This window comes from Tubulanus polymorphus, chromosome 5, assembly GCF_964204645.1.
Source record: "Tubulanus polymorphus chromosome 5, tnTubPoly1.2, whole genome shotgun sequence".
Lineage (NCBI taxonomy): Eukaryota > Metazoa > Nemertea > Palaeonemertea > Tubulaniformes > Tubulanidae > Tubulanus > Tubulanus polymorphus.
The window spans coordinates 20,671,681-20,690,257 of record NC_134029.1 but is presented as its reverse complement, the minus strand read 5'-3'; the positions used below and the strand labels follow the sequence as shown (position 1 = coordinate 20,690,257).

At 37.6% G+C, this 18,577-nt stretch overlaps 4 protein-coding genes across 4 annotated transcripts; 1 reads left to right on the top strand and 3 right to left on the bottom strand.

The window, feature by feature from the left end:
• Positions 1-391: 391 nt before the first annotated feature.
• On the bottom strand, positions 392-5,276 carry LOC141905994 (autophagy-related protein 13-like). The gene is made up of 6 exons (XM_074795129.1): positions 5,174-5,276; positions 4,673-4,891; positions 3,577-4,127; positions 2,959-3,138; positions 2,374-2,641; positions 392-2,217 (listed from the first exon to the last, which is right to left on the bottom strand). The coding sequence occupies exons 2-6, from the start codon at positions 4,823-4,825 to the stop codon at positions 2,011-2,013; spliced, it is 1,359 nt and encodes a 452-aa protein (XP_074651230.1). The 5' UTR covers positions 4,826-4,891; positions 5,174-5,276; the 3' UTR covers positions 392-2,010.
• Positions 5,277-5,350: 74 nt separating this feature from the next.
• On the top strand, positions 5,351-9,399 carry LOC141905686 (uncharacterized). Its single transcript, XM_074794660.1, has 14 exons — positions 5,351-5,462; positions 5,597-5,681; positions 5,789-5,894; positions 5,999-6,097; positions 6,191-6,337; positions 6,469-6,584; positions 6,712-6,820; positions 6,923-7,197; positions 7,276-7,411; positions 7,499-7,655; positions 7,741-7,870; positions 7,961-8,056; positions 8,141-8,288; positions 8,658-9,399. Exons 2-14 carry the CDS (start codon positions 5,608-5,610, stop codon positions 9,012-9,014), a joined length of 1,950 nt encoding a protein of 649 aa, XP_074650761.1. The 5' UTR covers positions 5,351-5,462; positions 5,597-5,607; the 3' UTR covers positions 9,015-9,399.
• Positions 9,400-9,585: 186 nt separating this feature from the next.
• Positions 9,586-11,978, bottom strand: LOC141905919 (DNA repair protein complementing XP-A cells homolog). Its single transcript, XM_074795023.1, has 5 exons — positions 11,635-11,978; positions 11,187-11,292; positions 10,797-10,959; positions 10,431-10,548; positions 9,586-9,871 (listed from the first exon to the last, which is right to left on the bottom strand). The coding sequence occupies exons 1-5, from the start codon at positions 11,909-11,911 to the stop codon at positions 9,720-9,722; spliced, it is 816 nt and encodes a 271-aa protein (XP_074651124.1). The 5' UTR covers positions 11,912-11,978; the 3' UTR covers positions 9,586-9,719.
• A 786-nt stretch (positions 11,979-12,764) lies between these two features.
• On the bottom strand, positions 12,765-17,782 carry LOC141905709 (multidrug and toxin extrusion protein 1-like). Its single transcript, XM_074794686.1, has 18 exons — positions 17,471-17,782; positions 17,239-17,324; positions 16,997-17,098; positions 16,817-16,885; positions 16,629-16,677; positions 16,426-16,525; positions 16,278-16,320; positions 15,965-16,107; positions 15,546-15,643; positions 15,293-15,406; positions 15,097-15,164; positions 14,728-14,836; positions 14,489-14,564; positions 14,273-14,342; positions 13,759-13,891; positions 13,555-13,649; positions 13,378-13,444; positions 12,765-13,271 (listed from the first exon to the last, which is right to left on the bottom strand). Exons 1-18 carry the CDS (start codon positions 17,682-17,684, stop codon positions 13,078-13,080), a joined length of 1,830 nt encoding a protein of 609 aa, XP_074650787.1. The 5' UTR covers positions 17,685-17,782; the 3' UTR covers positions 12,765-13,077.
• Positions 17,783-18,577: the final 795 nt, after the last annotated feature.

The window sequence follows — 18,577 nt, the reverse complement described above, 5'->3', positions numbered from 1 at the left end:
TCGCTTACCTTGTACCGATCACAGTTTGTCTGAGGCGAGGTCCACTTGTTCTTGAGCGGCGAGAAAACTTATTGACGAGGATGCAAATGTTAAGGGTAGATTGTACCCTTGAATGGAATGGCCAGTAAAATCCAAATCCGGTGTACCCGTCAATGGGCAAATGGTACCCTCCCTCCTGGTGAGTTATAGAAGGATTGAAACGTTTTATGTTTATCACATCTGCCTAGTGCATCAGTTTATGAGAGAAACTTATCAGTTTATGAGAGAAACTTATGAATGAAACCAATTGCACCAACTGGCTTTCCCACTTCACTTACTTTCCAACTACTGTACCAGCCACTTGGCTGTTCAGTGATAATTAAATGAAGAAAAGCAGTGAATTGCAACACGCATTAATAAATATCTATTATTTACAAGAAATTTTACTTCAAAATTGATGATGTGATAATTATAAAGGAACTACAGGTACGTAGTAAATTTATATAATAGGACCAAGTCATGCAGTAGTGAATTAAATTGCATTGGATTTGCTTTTCAAATTTGTTGAACTGGGTCCAGAGTAGGCTTACAATATCTTTTGATGGATCTTTGAACCTGTAGAAAGTTTATGATAATCAGTATGACCATTCATATATTTGAATTAGGTTTGAAATGCTTTTAGTCCAATAAATGGTTACATCCAGGGTATGGATCTTTATATCAGATGCTTGGCTCATTAGGTCCTACAAAACATATATTATTCTCAAAGCCCTTCTTTTTAATGTCAGTGTTTTTAATGCCACTGTTCACTTAACGCCAACATTTTTCAGAGAACAAATTTGCTCAATCTAACTCAAACACAATGGAAATACAATTCTTTATAACACCATGTTTTTTTCATTGGTACCAAAGTTGGATTACAAAGGACTTTGTAATATCAATAGTTCTGTGGAACCATGAACCAACTCGACAGTTAGGAAGAATTCTGAGGAAAACTAACATTGAATCAGTTATTAGTTTTCCACAATTTGCTATTTCATGAATCCTAGATCGGACTAATATCGATTGGTTACAAGCTTATGGTTTACAAGTTCATTAATCAATTTCATTAGTTTTTTTCCATTTCATTTTCAACTATACACAAAACATTTACAATACACATCAGAACATAGAAGATCACATTCAATTTCGACATAAAGTTTAAAATTGCGTCCGAAACGTCGAGTGGATTTACTCATTACAACACAATCTTAAAATGTACTCTATATATGACACACTTAAATATTTACAAAATCTAAAATGTTATTTACCCTATTGGCAAAAACAGCGTGGTATAAATGCGATTTGGATTCGTGTATCGTCATTATCGATACTTTGGTTGATACACCATTGGCTGCCAACCACATGTGATATAATACATATATGAGATATGATTTGTAAATGTTATATCCGGCCTAGATAAGGCAGAAAATGTGAAACCTTGATCTATACGTACAGCAAATGTTGGCTTACTTGGATATGGCCAACTTGAGAACTTTCGACTAACTCTGACGACAAACATGTCGACAAACATTTTCCTATCCTTAACTCAGACTTTGCTTACCGCAGACTGATTTTGCCAGTCCCAGTTTGTCAGAGTTAGGCAAGGTTTACTGTAGTTAAATATTCATCGATGAATTGAGAAATTTTCAATGAAAATAGACGGACCAGATGGCATCATGAAATGTATTTATAACATACACGGGTCAGCAGTCAAACGCGATTTCATTTAAACAGTATTATTGCGGTTGAAGAGATAATACTGAACTAAACTACCCAGAAATCTTTGTCCTATTTCTAAATTTGTTAATTTGCAATTCCTAAAAATCTTGCACCTTGAGAACGACAGTGACATTGAAACAAGTGATAATTTAATAAATAGATATGTTTTTGGCTCAGATAGATTTGTATGTACAAGAGATAGCGAGAGATAAAGATAGAACGAATGTCACAAAAATTCTAACGTGAATTTAAGGCTTCAACTTGTTTTTTTTATCCGTCTGCCACGTCGAGATTGTTCACAAATTCATCGAATCCTTTCGCGTTGGACTCGAAACTGACCAACTGATCTTGCATCACGTCTAGAGTCTCTGCGATGGATGGTTGGTTGTCGAACATGGCTAACACTGGCGCTCCTTGACACTCGCGATAAAACCTACCCAAATCCGCTGTACCCTCATGACCAGCAAACGGTGCCTTCTGGAAAATTTATAGAAGGGATGAAACATTAATATACTGACGAGTATTTCATTTTAACACAGGTATATCGCAGTCTTATCAAATCCTGCAAGAATTCGAGGAATTTAAGGACTGAATATTATTAGGACTACTAATTTCATGTGTAATCATACTAACCATGTCAATCATAACGAAATCATCAGGCGGTCCTGAAGCATGACTGTTATCATCTGACTCATTACCATCAACTTCATCGGTACCGTATGCGTCTGGTTTACCATTCTCCATTTCGACGTCGCTGTCGCTTTTCTCTGAGCGTTTTTCCGGACTCGACGTCAGATTTTTCGGTTTTATGTAAAGCTTTGAGAACGGTATATCGTCGACTTCATCGAAGTCCGGGTCGAAGACTTTCACCGGCGCAAACGCTCCACACCTGACAATATTCCTAGAAAAGTTTGATTGCGTAATTATGAAACATTCTTGTATGTTTATAGTTATCGGAAGTTTAAAGCTGGTTTGATCAATTTCATAAAAGGTGGAAAAGAATTTTGCTTCGGAATTTTCATTGATACTTGTACATAATTTTGGAAATACAGAGAACAAGCTCATGAACTTTTTTATGTATCAATAAAATATTTTTCATTTTCCCATGAAATTTCAGTGTAACATTTCTAGGGGGTGCGCAGCCCCTGCACCCTGCCCTTGGATCCTCTAGACCAGCCTAGAAGGGTCATGATTTTCAAGATCTTCCACTTAACGTACTTGGGCTGACGAAGTCCTTCACATCTGTTATCGGTGCATCGTCCGTTATGATTACAACAGCAATGCGTTTGACAGTTGTTCATGTCTCGACAGTACGGATCGGGAGGACTCGTCGAAAATGTTGTCGCACAAATTTCCGACTCCGCGGAAATACTCGACCCTTCTTCGCTTGTGCTGTTTCTACAATTTAGGAAGAAATTCCGAATTCAAGCCGGTGCTATTAGGCTTTATTAGTTTTAATCAAATTTGCATCTCTTCATTACTATATAAACACATGTACCGTATTTGCTACACCATGTATACATGTATTTGCATGTACCGGTATTTGTTGCATCTACTTCTCCTAAAATTTTTCTCAAGCAAGCTCTTATCTGCATGTCTCATATATCTCTTTCTCATTTTCTCTCCTCTCTTCTCCAACTTTATTCTCTCTCTTCCATAGGGTGCCTGCATTAGCAGTCTTTAATGGCTTTGCAAGGCCCACACGGAAATGTTGTAAATTTTCTGCTCTCTCGTTTTTTAAATTGTTGATTTTTCTCCCGATTTCATTGTTCTGCTTTTCCGTGGAAACTAAATATTGAATTGAGCACTAGAAAGACCTCTATGACAAAAACTTACCTTCTGTTGTTGAAATGGCAAGGTCGAGGTATGGAGCTCTTTTTCGGACTGTCCTGTTTAAAATGGTCGTCTTTCGCGTCGATGCTCAAATCTTTAATGCTGTGCTGAGGCGATATCAACATTTTCGTTCTGTACGACACGTCGAGAACTATAGTACCACACGGCGTCGGTACCGTGCCGACCTTTAACTTGTCAAATCCGGCTCCGAGTTGCAAAGTGTTCGGCGTCCCTTTATAAATTCGATAGCATATCACATAATTGTCGGGTCCTTGCGATCTGGATAAGCGATACGCGGGCGTCACGCGTAACACGCACATCAACGACTTCAATAAAATACCCATACAGTTATAAACCATGTAGGAAACTTTGACGAGCGGGTCGCATTGTTCGTTCATACCGAGCGACCACGTCTCTAGAACCATCGTGTCGCCGTCCGCCGTTTTCAGGGATATCTCGACGCATATCGATTGCGTCGTGTTTATCAATTGCGACGCCAAAGCTTTCTTCGTTTCGCCGAGAACTTCGGGAATATCGCGAATGGCCAGGTTGAACTGAAAAAATAGATCACTCGCTTGATTGAATGATTGATTGAAATATAAGTAGACCAAGATCATCGTCCCTACAGATCTGTCATTCCTGGGTATATGGGGATTAAAGGAGAAAATTTTAAGAAAGGATCTGCATCACTTTTATACCCCAATTAATGTAGACTCCGCCTAAATCGCTACTGTTTATGCCAATCTCATTCGGTGGTTTTGCAAGCAAACTCTTATCCTGTACACACCACCTAAACTTGGTTCTAATTTGTTAACCTCCTAATTGGGTAGTAAATACAAATCCTGGTCCTGACTGTGCCGATCTAGGCATAGTCTACTTAACAACTACAAACTAGATACAATTTCTAATAGCATTTTCTCAAAATTGAAGGAGTTTTAAAGGAGTTAAGGAAATTTTGCTCGAATTAAAGGAGTTTCAAGCGCACCTTTGAAAGCATTTTCCGTTTAGAAGGAGTTCTTTAGGAAACAACAAGTAATAGGGACCCTGGGGAAAGGCCTAATTAGTTTTACAGGCCATTGAGCAGTTTTTCAATACTTACCCAGTCGGAACCAGATGAAAATGGTTTGGACTGCGTTTTGACTTTTTCACCCAAACGAGACTGAACAATGATCTGGACGCTTTTGTAGATTAGGAATTTGGTGAACTTGTCCAAATCTTTCCGATCTTGGGAGCTCAACTTCCCGGCAGCCATAATTGGTTTCGATGTGACTTCTGAATAGGCCTAGCCTAATTTGGTGGTACACAAATAAACAAACACCTACAAAAACAAATTTCGATTAGCTTAAATCGTTAAAACTGGTGGTTTGAGGTGACTCTTCCGAAATTCTGCTGTTTGACGGGCCAAGATTTAAGCGGGTACTGACTTAGAATTTTAAATCAGAGGTCATCATGAGCTGTTTGTCAAATCTGGCAAATTGACAGATATCAGTAGTCAGTAGTAGTCATCAATCTATACACAACTTTAGCCAAAACCATTCACGAACAGTAAAAAGCAGAATCTAAGAAATTACTTCAATGTCTGCTCTGAAACTTCACTTACAAAAATCTACTGTTTCATTTTACTGGTGATCAGTACGGTACACGGCTACAAAACATTTGAAGCTGTCCACACATCACGAATTCTCGGCCACCATTTTGATTCATTACCCGCTCAACACGGCGCTCTTAGTCACTCGCGCACCGTGGTTCGGGTGCTTTAGAAGTGTGGTTTTCCCAGGATTTTATTTCCGGGTCAGTTGGGCAATGGATAGTTCAGTGGCCGCTACTGTCTAAATAATGGGCTATGCGGAAAGCAATATGAACGTTATCGGTTTGATTTGACACATCTGGTAATAAGCTTTTAAATCAGTGATGAAAATATTTCTAAATTTATCAAATCAAAGTAGAATACAGTGTATTCTATTTTCTGAATTAGTAATGCTAATTATCAAAATAAACAGTTTCAACCTTTTTTTCATTTCAGGGATCGAAAATATGGGTCTAATTATATCGTTCTTTTCCTCGATTATTGGCAAATTCCGCAGCTCAAAAGATGAGCAGCTGAAAAGGTATGCCTACCGCATGACATGAAAATGAAAAGAATAACAAATATCAATCGCAACCTTGCCTATTGGGATTTTGACAAGTGTTACTTGAACTGAACTGTCATTTGTAGGAAATTTGAAGTCAAGAATGGAATAACTCTATTCGATACGACAACAAGTCCAGCTTGCCGTCAAGTCAGAATAGTGATGATACAAAAAGGGATGCGATGGAGAAATGTAAGTGAATGAATCCGTCCCCGAGTCACTGGAGAGATTTACCCACAACTTTCATTTCCCGGTGAATGTTTTGACTCAGCAGTTCGTCCTATTGTGTTTTCTAGATATCAGTAGATCTCTTAAAATGTGAACAGAACAGTATTCATTACAAGAAACTCTGTCCGAATCAGAAAATTCCAGCATTAACCATCAAAAACATTCCAGTAAGTAATTACAATAATGCAGCGAAATAGTCTACATATAATCATTGACTGCTTTGAGCAACTTGATAAACAATTTAAATTTCACTGTTACAGTGTTTAGAAGACAGCGTCATATATGAATCTAGCGTTATCAACGAGTATTTAGATACGGAAATACCGGGTGAAAACTTATTTCCTCGCGATCTGTTCGAGCGCACTCAAGCTAGAAGTTGGATCGATTGGCAGCTTGGAATCGGTCTCGTACGTTTGATATTCGTAAATTCAAAGCATGTTTCAAATTTTCCACATAATGCGATTGCCTCAATTTAAGGATTTTTCTCCAGTTAGATTTCTCTATATGGAATGCGTAAAGAAGAACGTTTCGATTTCAGGATTTTCAACATTTCTCCTATCAAAATACATTTGTGCTGTTCGTTCGCGCGCAACATTCGAAGAAGGCGTATTATTTGTCGGCAAACGATGGTCCTGTCAAAAGAAAGTTTATCAAGTAAGTATTCATAAAGAAAATTTGCGAATATGAGAATATAGAAATTTGATCTGTGACACCGTAACCATGATGTATGCGTAAATGAAAAAAATTGTTTCTACGGTTTGTTTTAATCTTTATGTAACAGAGCCTATGATGGAAGGCTTAGTAGCCCTGAAGAAATGGTGGCACACGCTGAAAACTTGTATTTTAATCTGATGATAGTTGAAAAAGCATTGAACAATAGAAAATATTTGGTACGTTATGCCTAGCACTCATATGTACATGTACTATGTATTCATTGCCTTTTAAAGAAAAGAATTGTATTTTAGTTCTACAAATCTGTCTTCAAATTTTAGGTCGGTGAAACATTTTCAATAGCGGATATAAGCGTTTACAGTTGGGTAGTAATGTACGAATGGATAGGTTTACCTATATCCGTGGATAACTTTCCTAACGTGTATCATTGGTTGAAACACATAGCTGACATAGAATGCGTAGCCGCTAGTTTGCCGCTTGGTTGGCAGATATTCATCAAATTCTTACCATGGGTGACAGCTCTGGTCGAGCGAATTGGCAACTGGAGAACAGGACATAAATTCGCGAGAGTAAATGGCCAAAATGTCGCAGACAGGTAAGTTAGTTCGATGATAATTTCTTAAATTCAAATCAATTGTACTTTTTCCTGAACGCAAGCTCGTATCTGTCGCAGAGTTGTTTCTCAGTGGCCCGAGAGAAGTATACCCGCAGAACCACCAGTCAAACGGCTATCGAAAGAAGATATAATTTTGTTCCATTACTCGATGTCGGCGGAATGCTGGCAAATCAAACTCCTGCTTTCTTATAAGGTGAATTACATCTCTTTTGTCAAAATCAGGATTTCATTGAATTGTTCAAATTTCTTATTGTTCGTCGCTTCATATCGATATTTACAGAATCTGGAGTATAAATGTATAATGTGTGATAATTTAGAGTTGTTCGGGCGTCCTGCTGGTTCGGACGGAATAATCCGTCTGCAACACGGAGACAGATTGATTACGGGAATACGAGCTATTGTCGAATACATCGACGCTATATCTACGCACAACGGAGGTACTCAGGAAATTATAGCGAAAACTGAATCATGAAGTAATTAATTCTAGAATATTTATTGTATTCTGTCTGTTGATATTTTTAGCGTTGATTCCTGAAGATTCGTCATTGAAAACTGAATGTCGATGTTGGCAGACGTGGGATTTAGCATTACATCAACATGATATGCATCCCGTGTATGAAATGGACTTGTACTCGGCCTACTTACATGACAGGTCAGTGCACAGTCGAATGCTTATTCGTTTAATTTGCATTCGTGATAATAGAATTTTCATCTTTTTAACTGATTCGCAATTTCACTGCAGATACAATAAAGAGAACATCGATGATTTGTTAAGCCTGAGAAGCGACGTGAATTATCAAAGTAAATTCCCAGTTATCATGAAATGTTTTATGAATCGGTAGGTATTGTTGAAATCATTACCGCAATACGCTGTATCAGTTCAAGTCTCTATACATCGTGTGTGTTGTGTATACGATTTCAGCGTCGATTATGAAAACGATCCGGACTGGAAGCACTACGTCGATGACTATAGTAACCTACTGACTAGCCAAAAATTCAAAGAGCAACTCAAAATACGATCTCAGAAAAGGTTTCACGAAAGTTTTGCATATCTGAATACCTCATTGAAGGTACGTTCATCATTAGTATTATAATAATGATAATTTATTTGCTTATAAAGCACATCTCTATAAAAAACATAATCATTGGACTTTACATTAGACTAAATATTAAACATTATAGAAGCAAATTGAAATTAATTGTACAATTTTTTGAAATCAGAGGTTTTTGAACATGATTTTAAAAATGAAACAGTGGAAACTTCACAAATATTTCGGGGGAGCATTAGCTGGTGATCTACATTAATCGAAGCTTCCACGTTATTTGAAAAACCCCTTTAATCTAAGGGAATCTACATTTGAGTGGCAAATTTCCAAAATATACAAAATATTCAGGGCACCGGGTATGTCACTTCATCTGAATAAAAATTTCTATTGTAGAATAAACGTTATATTCTCGGTGAAGAGTTATCAATGGCAGATCTGTTATTGTATGTTAGCCTGTTGTTCATGCCTTACGTCGGGATGAAAATATCGGCTCAAAAGTACGCGAAAATCGCTCGTTGGATGAACGACATCAGACGTATATCGGACGTGTTCAACGCGATTGCTTGCGATATACAAACCGCGTTAGATAGATTCATGTATACCGAAATGACGAGCGCTCTGACGATTGACTCTCAGGAAATACTCTTAATGAATATGGTAAATTCGATCGTCGTACGCAGATCAAATCTCGATTCGGCTTCGGAAAGTGAAGAGGATGAAGACCAGATCCAAACTGGTCACGAGGATTAGATCTAGTGCAAAATAGTACCGTTTGATGAATAATATCATTATTCAGGGATTAGAAGTTCAGGGTATTACGAATGGCATTGGGAAAATTCGATATCTTTTGTGAACTGGAACAACTCAAGATTACGAGCCTTTTCTTGCCAGGGTGGGTTATCACCGAATTACATCGGTGTACTTGTATATCTAAGCGAAAGTATGGAAACCCTTTAAATAATGATTTTAATTGATATATCGTTGCCAGGGCATCAAAATTAATCTGGTATAACTTACATAACAGTTGAAGGTATTTTATTAGGCTCAGGGTCGTATTCTTATAACCTTAACCTTGTCTTTTATTATAAATTATTTGTGCTTCATTTATATTTTTCAACGTCGATGAAACGTTAATAAACTGTGAACCATCTTTATCACAATATATGACAAGTCAATTTCACTGAGTGATTTCCCTCAGATCATGAAGAAGAACAATTTAATCAGAAATCACCAATGACTTGCCTAATCACTAAAAATGCGGACGAAAATTTTATCAAAAATTCTCAATATCTTATATTCATAAAAACATATATCAGACAAGTATACATCACTATATACAACAATATTCGAATGAAACCCGCTTCAAGATTTACACATTTTTGAGTCTTATGTCTATATGTTCCTTTCACAGTTTAAACTTGGAGAACGTATACCCTTGTCAAAGGAGAGTCAGTATCACATTTTCTCGTACTCCAAAGTATGATCGCACGTTAAACATTTCTTTCTGTAAATATCTTCTTCTTCGTCGTAAGTTTCAGTTCCGTACTCGTGCTCGTGTACGGTCGATTCTTTCTTCCATAAACTACCGCGCACTTGCCTCCTTAGATCTGCAACAAAAATGGCGAGATGAAAAGTAACTATTGCTTGATTTCTATGATAATAACCGGGTGTTCAAACAGTCCCCACAGAACAGTCATTCCTGGATATGTAAGGAGACATTTTTCCAATTTTGAGGAAGCGCCTGCATCACTTGTATATCCCAATCTCTGTAGACTGCTAAATCGGTACTGTTTATCTCAGTTAACCATCAATTCAATGATTTTATAAGCAAAATTTATATCGTTGACACTACTAAACTTGGTTTCTAATTCGATAACTAAATGGATGAAAAAGAAATCCAGGTCCCCAACTCAATCAATTAAAGGGTAGTCTACAAAAATTTCTAATTGCCTATTTCTCAAAATTGAAGGAGTTTTGGGCATTTTGTTCGAATTAAAAGCACTTCAAGCACCTTTGAAATCATTTTCTCTTTTTAAGGAATCAAGAAGTCGTAGGGACCTTGATGAAACTACGAGTGTCGTACCACATAAAGAATGCTCGCATACATTCACACGATCATGACCAGCTTGGTGGCCATTGCATATGCACAAATATAAGGGGACGTACCTTTTATTTTTTTATCGTATTTCTTTTGTTTCGTTTCCTCGCGTTTTTCCAATCTTTTTTCTTTTTCATCCTCTATCATCTCCATATCTCCCCAAACCTCAATTGCTCTGGCTTTTACCTAATATTACATACAATGAGTTGACAGACTACTACTAAAAGATTGGGGGGCGCGAATTTAACCTTTAATGCAAATTAATCGACAAATGTACTAGTTTCAAATATGGTTTTCAGCACTTATATCCATGAGCTTTAACCACGCTTTAGGGCGTGGTAATACTCTAGAGAAAGAAAATTGGGTGCGTAGCGATAAATTCGTCTTAGGATTTGCAGTAATTTCCGAAGCGGTCACTGGTTAAGATTTTCTACCTGAGATTCTAAATATAATTTCATGTTTCCCCATCGTTGATCGCGAGGGTTCTTTCTCAGTATAAACTTCAGAGGCGGTTCTCTCGTGTCGAAATCTACATCTTTCAGTAAATATTTTGTTTTAGCCTCTGTTTTTGTAATCATGTCATGCTCATTTTCTTCCCTAAAAAAGAATATTTGAGGTTTTAATCTTTTTTTCTGTATTGTACTAATATGATAATAATTATGATATCCTTATAATATCCAGAGAGGCTTTTGCACAAAGTAATCCATCCTAAAAATTCTAGAAAATGGTGAACCCGTTATTCCACAATTGTGAATTAAGCATTAACTCAGAACTGTAGAACCGGTTTCTGTGATTTTGTTAGTATGAGTGTTGGGGACACTTACTTGCACTTATCGCAAACATCAACGTCAAAGTGATTATTGAGATGCGATTCAATAAACGCCAAACCACAATCTTCGCACAGCAATTCAGACGGATCAATCAAAGGAGCTGGAATGAAATTCAAAAGATGATTAAGTTAATTAATTGCAATAATTGTGGGATTCCTAACATATTCATCTGGATGGATGTTGCATATTGTCCTTACTGCAAGGTGCCAGGCTAAGAGGTGATGTCACACAATACAGCATGACAAAATGATAATCGAATAGATAGGCTAAATGCAAATAATCCAATATAGAATCCCCATAGGTAGCTTACTACTGAGCCAACGATTGTGAAACTAAACCACAGACAGGTTACAGTAGGTCTTCACGTTATTCTAGATCATCACTAAATATAGTAAAGACTGATTGATTGTCTATTATGTCGAAGCGACAAAACATACTGTACCTGCTGGATGCACAATTTTCACAGGTTCAGAATTGGCATCTTCATCGTCATCTTCCTCTAACAGGAATCCACCACCAGTATCTACGACTTTATTCGTTTGTCTGCCGGTTGATTTTGTTCCTCCTGGCCCTGCTGCTGTTGTTGGTTTAGATTTAGGATACGGTTCACTGGCTATTCTAGCCTGTCTCAGAAGCAGTGCTTTCTGTCGGTTTCGTTCTATTCTAGCTCTCTGTGAAGCGGTAAGTGGCTGTTCTTCAGTAGGTGTCTCTTTTTCCATCTCGATCAGATCGATTGATCAATCGATGCAATTTAATTTGTGATTTGGTATTTCGCTGTCAGGCAGACCGACGACCTTCGAGAAGCTTATTAGTAGATCCTTATTAACCTAAACTTAGTGGCAGCACCGTACGCTCGCGGATTTACCGCATCCTCGCTCGCCAGGGTTTAATTGAGATAATCAGACCCTGGCAAGCGAGGACGCCTACAATGATATCCATCAATGTAATAACCCTAATTGTTATAATTGCTCATTCCCGCTGAACTTTCTAGCACTCATATAAACTCTCCTGAAATTTACGAAAATTTTGCATTGCGACAGCGACAGCGGCAGTTTGCTTCTCTCTCTTTCTATAATTGTGCTTGTTTTGAAAATTGTAAATTTATTCTCTGTTTTTCTTTATCTCTGTGCGGCCTGTCTGTGCTTTCCGTGAAATAAATTTGAACTTGAACTAAATAAATTTGAACCGTTGAAAACTCTTTTCGATAATCGATAAGGTATCGTTTTGAACTACTCGGAGCTACCCCGGTGCACAGGGCCCGAGCCTGACACAGCTGTGTTTGACTCCAGTGTCCTAGCATTTCTATAGGATTTGGCCGGTCAAACTTTTTGTGTCAGGGCCCTCGTGCCGCGGTGCATTAGTTCATCCGCTAAACCGTGGGCTAGCCCCGGCGGCGTGCGAATAGCTTTTGATTAGCTCGCTGCAAATATCTCCCATCATTTCGAATTACGGACTCGTTTAAGATTCCTAGCTCCTTTCGTTTACGGCCCCGGTTTACGGCCTCTCTAGAGCTGACTCTAAAACTTTTAGAAGCAACTCTGATGAAACAGGCATTTGAAAAATAACAACCATTTTATTGAAAACAAATGAACACAGCGCATAGAAATTTATACATTTATACATTTTGTATAAGTAGACGATGGGCGTTTATGATATGTCGCAAAGTTTATGTTGAATCATAAATCGTAATAGGTGATGAATTTTTCAAGTAAACTTATACATTTCTAAACTTACAACTCATAAATATCATTAATACGGTACGTACACAAAACGAAAAAATACCATCACCGACATGAGATATAGCTGATATTTTAATGGATCTTGTAAAAGTAAAATAGGGCGGAAAATCCAGAACACCGGTCTGAGTGTCAGGTAAAAGAGCGCCTTACATCATGTTCGAAGTACAGTTCATGATGATGGTCGAATTACCGGAACATGGATAAAAGTTCGCCGGTTCGGGCAGAAGGATTTTGGTCAAACTCCCAGCAACCATGACGGACGATGCCACGAGCACGAACACGAGTCTTTTGCACAGTATTCCGCTCGTTAACGTAGCAGATTTGTCACCACCGAGTAAAGCTGTAGAATCGAAATAGATAACAGAATTATCGGAACAATCGTCTAGGCTTAATTTGGAAGCATGGGCAATCTAAAATAGGATCGCCTTTGAATTTACGTAACCTACGCGTGCTCTCTTCGTCTCCGTTTCCATCTTCTTTCGTCGCTGCTTCGATTTGAATTCGTTTGGATGTCTGAAATAGAAAGATATTGGTATCTATAAGCTTTAAATCAATTAGGCCTATTGATTCAAAAAGCCGATCAATCAATATGTAATACGGGCGAATTATTCTTCGGAAAATACCTTTTCAGACTCTTTTTCCCAGTTCATTCTGAACACCAGAAATAGAAATAGTGCGGAACAAACACTTTCACCGACAATCTGGCCGTACCAATAACCTGAAAATATTCATTCGTAAATTACAGGATAATCCGTCTTTATACCGCCCACCATTTTTCTTCCGAATTTCAGATAGGTAGGTTTGTTAAAGGCCTATGACGGACATACCGCTCACTCTTAATGGCGTAAGTACCATTAACGGAATTCCTATGGGAAATGATATGCAGTAGAATGAAACAAAGAAAGTAACGGCGCCCACGTTCTGCCATCCGCATCCTCGCAATATTCCAGAATAAACAATCTGTAAAGTAATTGCAATGAGTTTTTTTAAACACAATTTAATCATCTGTTTTCTCGCGCTAAAAGATTTAATTTCTCGCGGTAATTTTTGTTTTCTCGCTGCAAAATTTGTTTTCTCGCTATTAAATCTGTTTTCATATTTTTCTTAGTGGAAAAAAGTCAGCATGGCTCGAAACAGCCGCTTTAAAATGTGCATTGAGATAGAATTTTCTAACAAGCACTATAGAAAGTCTTGTCGGCAATGATTGTATTTATCCTTCTCGATTTGATAAACAATTTGACAAACAAATTCAGTGCAGGTGCGTGTTATCTAAAAACAGAACACGGTAGGGCTCACAAATATTCTGCCAAAAGATAAATAATCTGGAGTACATTTACTTACACCGAAGCAATTAATGAACTGATAAGCGGCCACTAACTTCAATAACCATGACGATAATTCTATCACTTCCCTGATAAAAGATTGAGAAATTCGATTCGTAATAATCTATCGGGAAAATGTAGATATATCAGAGAATTTCGCAAAATTGTAACATGCATTACACAAAACCAACGAATCTATATCTTACTGCGGTTAGAGACCTCAGTTTACACTTACTGATCGCTAGTGAATATTTCTGGCAAAATTGAATTCATGCTGAACAAAATTGCGGTGGTAGTTACACTGAGCATGACTGAAATGATAATATACACATTTAAAAATTGAAAATTTGAAATAAACAAATATGTTTCACATGCTCTTGATGCGCATAGTTGAGCAACCACAATACAATGTATGAATCTTTCTAGAAGAATTCGACGATTTCCGATTTTAACGAATAGCCAGTATATACGTACCGGCAATGATTCCAGCTACACGACTAGCCCTCGCCGCTCCGCGGGTATTCCCTGCACCGAGGTGTTGGCCTACCCTAACACCTCCAGCCACCGAAACACCATAAAATATCTATATATATATATATATTCAAAAAGAGAGAAATGACATATCTGTTCCAGTTGAAAAGATTATTATCGGATCGAACGAACCTATTCATCAGCATAACTATTGGAATCATTATCATAAACTGTTAAGATATTTGAGAATGCGGACTGTTTCATTAGAGATCTTCTTCGGACCTCACAAACCCCATTTACCAACTACGATACATAAGGCCCAATTAATCAAGAAGATATCCCCAAACAGAACACTTACAGAAAGATACTTACATAGTACGCATAGACAGCGATCTGGTAGATAATCGACTGACCGGATAAGTCAATTTCACCAAGCCAACCTGTAAATAAATAACCATCATTCTTCTGGTGAATAGTTTTTTGTCGGGGAGGGGTCGCAGACCTACCCCGAGACCTACCCCGTCTTAGTACCTGCAATTCGATTAGGCAATGCGAATCAATATTTTACCTGCCACAAAAATAGAAATTTCAAACGCTGACCATTCCAGTATGACCATGAACATGCCGGGTATAGCGTAACAATTAAACGTCCACCAATCAAACAGAGATTCCTTGCTCCAGCCTGCAACAAAACGAAAAACGAATCAAGTAATGAAAATATTGATATGACGAAAAAACACGTTTTTACAGCGCTCAAAGCGTCGGAAGAATCTTGAGAAACTTCTGAATCCAGATAATTTCAAAATATATTCTAACCTCACCTGGCCACGTTTCTTTGTAAACTCCGGATGCTACGACGTATATGACGATGAAAATGGGCATACAGCAATATGTGATTGTTACTGAGGCTGCGGAACCCCTGAAAAAATTGCGTCATTGTCAATTCATGTATAACTGATTTATCCTAATTAATTCATCAAGAAATAAGTGACTGATGTGAAGATAAAAGCCCTGGTGATCGATGGTATCACACGCGGTCAGATTTTCTTAACTCTGATCTATCTTTATTTGATCGACGAATCTGCAATTCGGGTTTACAGTCAAGCCGATGTATAATTTGTTTCATAAAACTTATGGTTGTACACTTACGAACGAATTCAGTTGACAAAGTGTTTATAGGTCTTGACTTTTGCGTAAAAATACTCGTGTATGCTACTTTTTTCAGATACATAATACGTACCTTATTCCCATCTCATAAACGAGAACAAGAACATATTGCAGGATAGCGTTGATGATATTAGAAAATATTCCGATAACTATGAGTGGAGTTACTATGTTCTGATTCATCAAATATTTCGTCAGTACTAGATACATAAATGTTCCCTGCAAAGAAGGTAAATTGTAGTAAATCGTGTTTCTTTTTTGAGTTCGATGCATCTTTTTCAAAGCCACCATTTGCTTTTTGATATCTTTGCTGATCAAATGCATAAGCTTACACATTCTTCACACAAAGATGATTTAATTGCAAATTGAATTTTATCATATGAACTTACAATAATTCCGGGCAAATAGATCATCAAATAGTCACCGGCCAATCTTAAAAGAATAATTTTTTTTTCGTTTAAAGAGTGCTAGGTTAGTTTTGATAAAGTCTAGATAGATAACTAAAAGTGAAAGTGAAATGATATATCGTTTTCTTACTTTGAGATAACTGTACCCTGGCCGAGTAGATTAAAAAGCTGTTCGGAATTCATCACTATAGCCATTACTGGGAAACTGTACAAAAACATAATCATCAGAGCTGAAATATAAAAAAAAGAAAATAACGACATATGCAACCGTTATAAGTTGATATTGATTATGTCATGCTCAATTTTTCTTTAGCGTGTCTGATGTCGACTCACATTTCTGAAGGTGGATGCCTACATTTTTCTTGTTACCGCTCCCGTAGGTCTATAACAAACAAAAATCAACCAGCTGGTGTCAATTTGATTAAGGAAATATATCAATATTAAAAACAAAAATCTTTTATCGTTGGTTTCACAGTGTCTATCTCTAGCTGGTACATTTAAGATAATCTCTCAGATTTTACCTGAGAAAACAGCGTATCACATGCTGAGGCGAGTCCTGAGCCAACCGCATATCCAGTGATGTTTACGAACTAAAAAGGCGTCGATAAGAAGATAATTTGTCAAAACTTACAGTCGGAAAAATTGATTATGGTGAAAACGATTTATTTATCAGCTTTGTATTGTATAAAACTGCCACGTACCGAAGTGGCTAGCCCGAGTGCAGCAAGGTCCGTTGTGCCCAAGTGACCGCAAAATATCATACTGACTGTACTCGTTAGTAAGCCAAATATGAAAGACAATGTCTAGATGGGAAAAGAAATTAGATATCAATTTTTTATCTAAATCAGTATTACCATGAATTGATACACCTGGTCGTGGCTCATTGACAAAGTTAACAAGACAAAGTAAATATTCATATATCGGTAAACATCAATTATATTACCATTGGACAAGCCAATTTAAGTGTTTCTTTCAATTCGTCTTTAACCCAGTTGAATTTACTACCGCTTGTAAGACTTTCATTTTCAACTGTTACGAAAAATAGAATATTTTTTGATAGATTTAGTCATAGCACAAAATAAGTTTGACGCTATGCTGCTTCATAAATTCTTCATCATATTTCGGCTTTTAGAATTCTTTATGATACGTTTTCATTTCTTTAAGCTTCAGCGTACCTTCATCTGAAGATTTATCATCCGCACTGGGTATTTTATACCGCAATTTTGGAGGTTCCTCGTTTCCACCACCGTCGTATCCGCCTTCCTTTTCCACATCACCGACAACAGTATTAGGCGGAACTGCTGTTTTCTGGTTGGTGGACGAGTAAAACATTATAGCCGTTGATTCATCCGCTGAACAACTCAAAATTCTCTCGTAATCTGGTTCCATCTTATTATAAACGCTCCTAAATATAGAATAAAGCTAGTTTTCAATTTCGAAACAATTTATACACGACTCGATCACATTCTACGTAGCTTGTCATCCGGATATCAACTCATGCCAAATTTACGTATCATTCTAATCATGGACATTTATTTATGTTCTTCAGAAAATATTCGTGAGCTGTTTCCGCCGAATGCAACTACTTCAAGTTTTAAGCCGTTGCCAAAGTATTATGTCAGCGTCTAGAAATTTTGGGTATACTGTGATAGAATAGTAAATTTCATTATAAACGCCCAGCGAAATTTGATCTGCGAAAATTACGATCGTTTGCGGTGATATTTCAGCTCGAGCTGGAAATATCCGGCGAATATTCGTGGAGGTGAAGAGTACGCCAAGAAACCGGTTCCCGCGTCTGAACTTCGGTCGTGGAATTTTCGAGTGGCGATTTACAAAGTCGATAAGATCACACGCGCGCGTGGTAAGTACACGGTAAACCATGAATCTAAAAACATGGTTGTACCTGATCTACGGTGATAACCGAACACCGGAGCAAAGCGGCTCAAAACACTCGACAATATCTCCGTGATAAAACTATATTGATAATATCAAAATAGCGCATTGTTTTCGTTTTGGACCGAGTATTTTTATTCGTTTACACCGTCACGTACAAAGGCGAGTACTTTCATATTTTTAATGCGTCTAATTTTCATCGTTTAAACTTTCCATTTAGTCTTCTAGATAGGGACGTGTCAGGAGCTAGGGCGTGTCTGCTTCCAGTTTAAATGCGTCATTCTCAATCCTCAGACGCATAAAGGGTAGATCCAGGCTGGAAGAAGTTCACCTCGCATGAAAAGGGCGTTTTATAATCGTGGCAGGTGTCCCAGTGAGGGGTGTGGAAG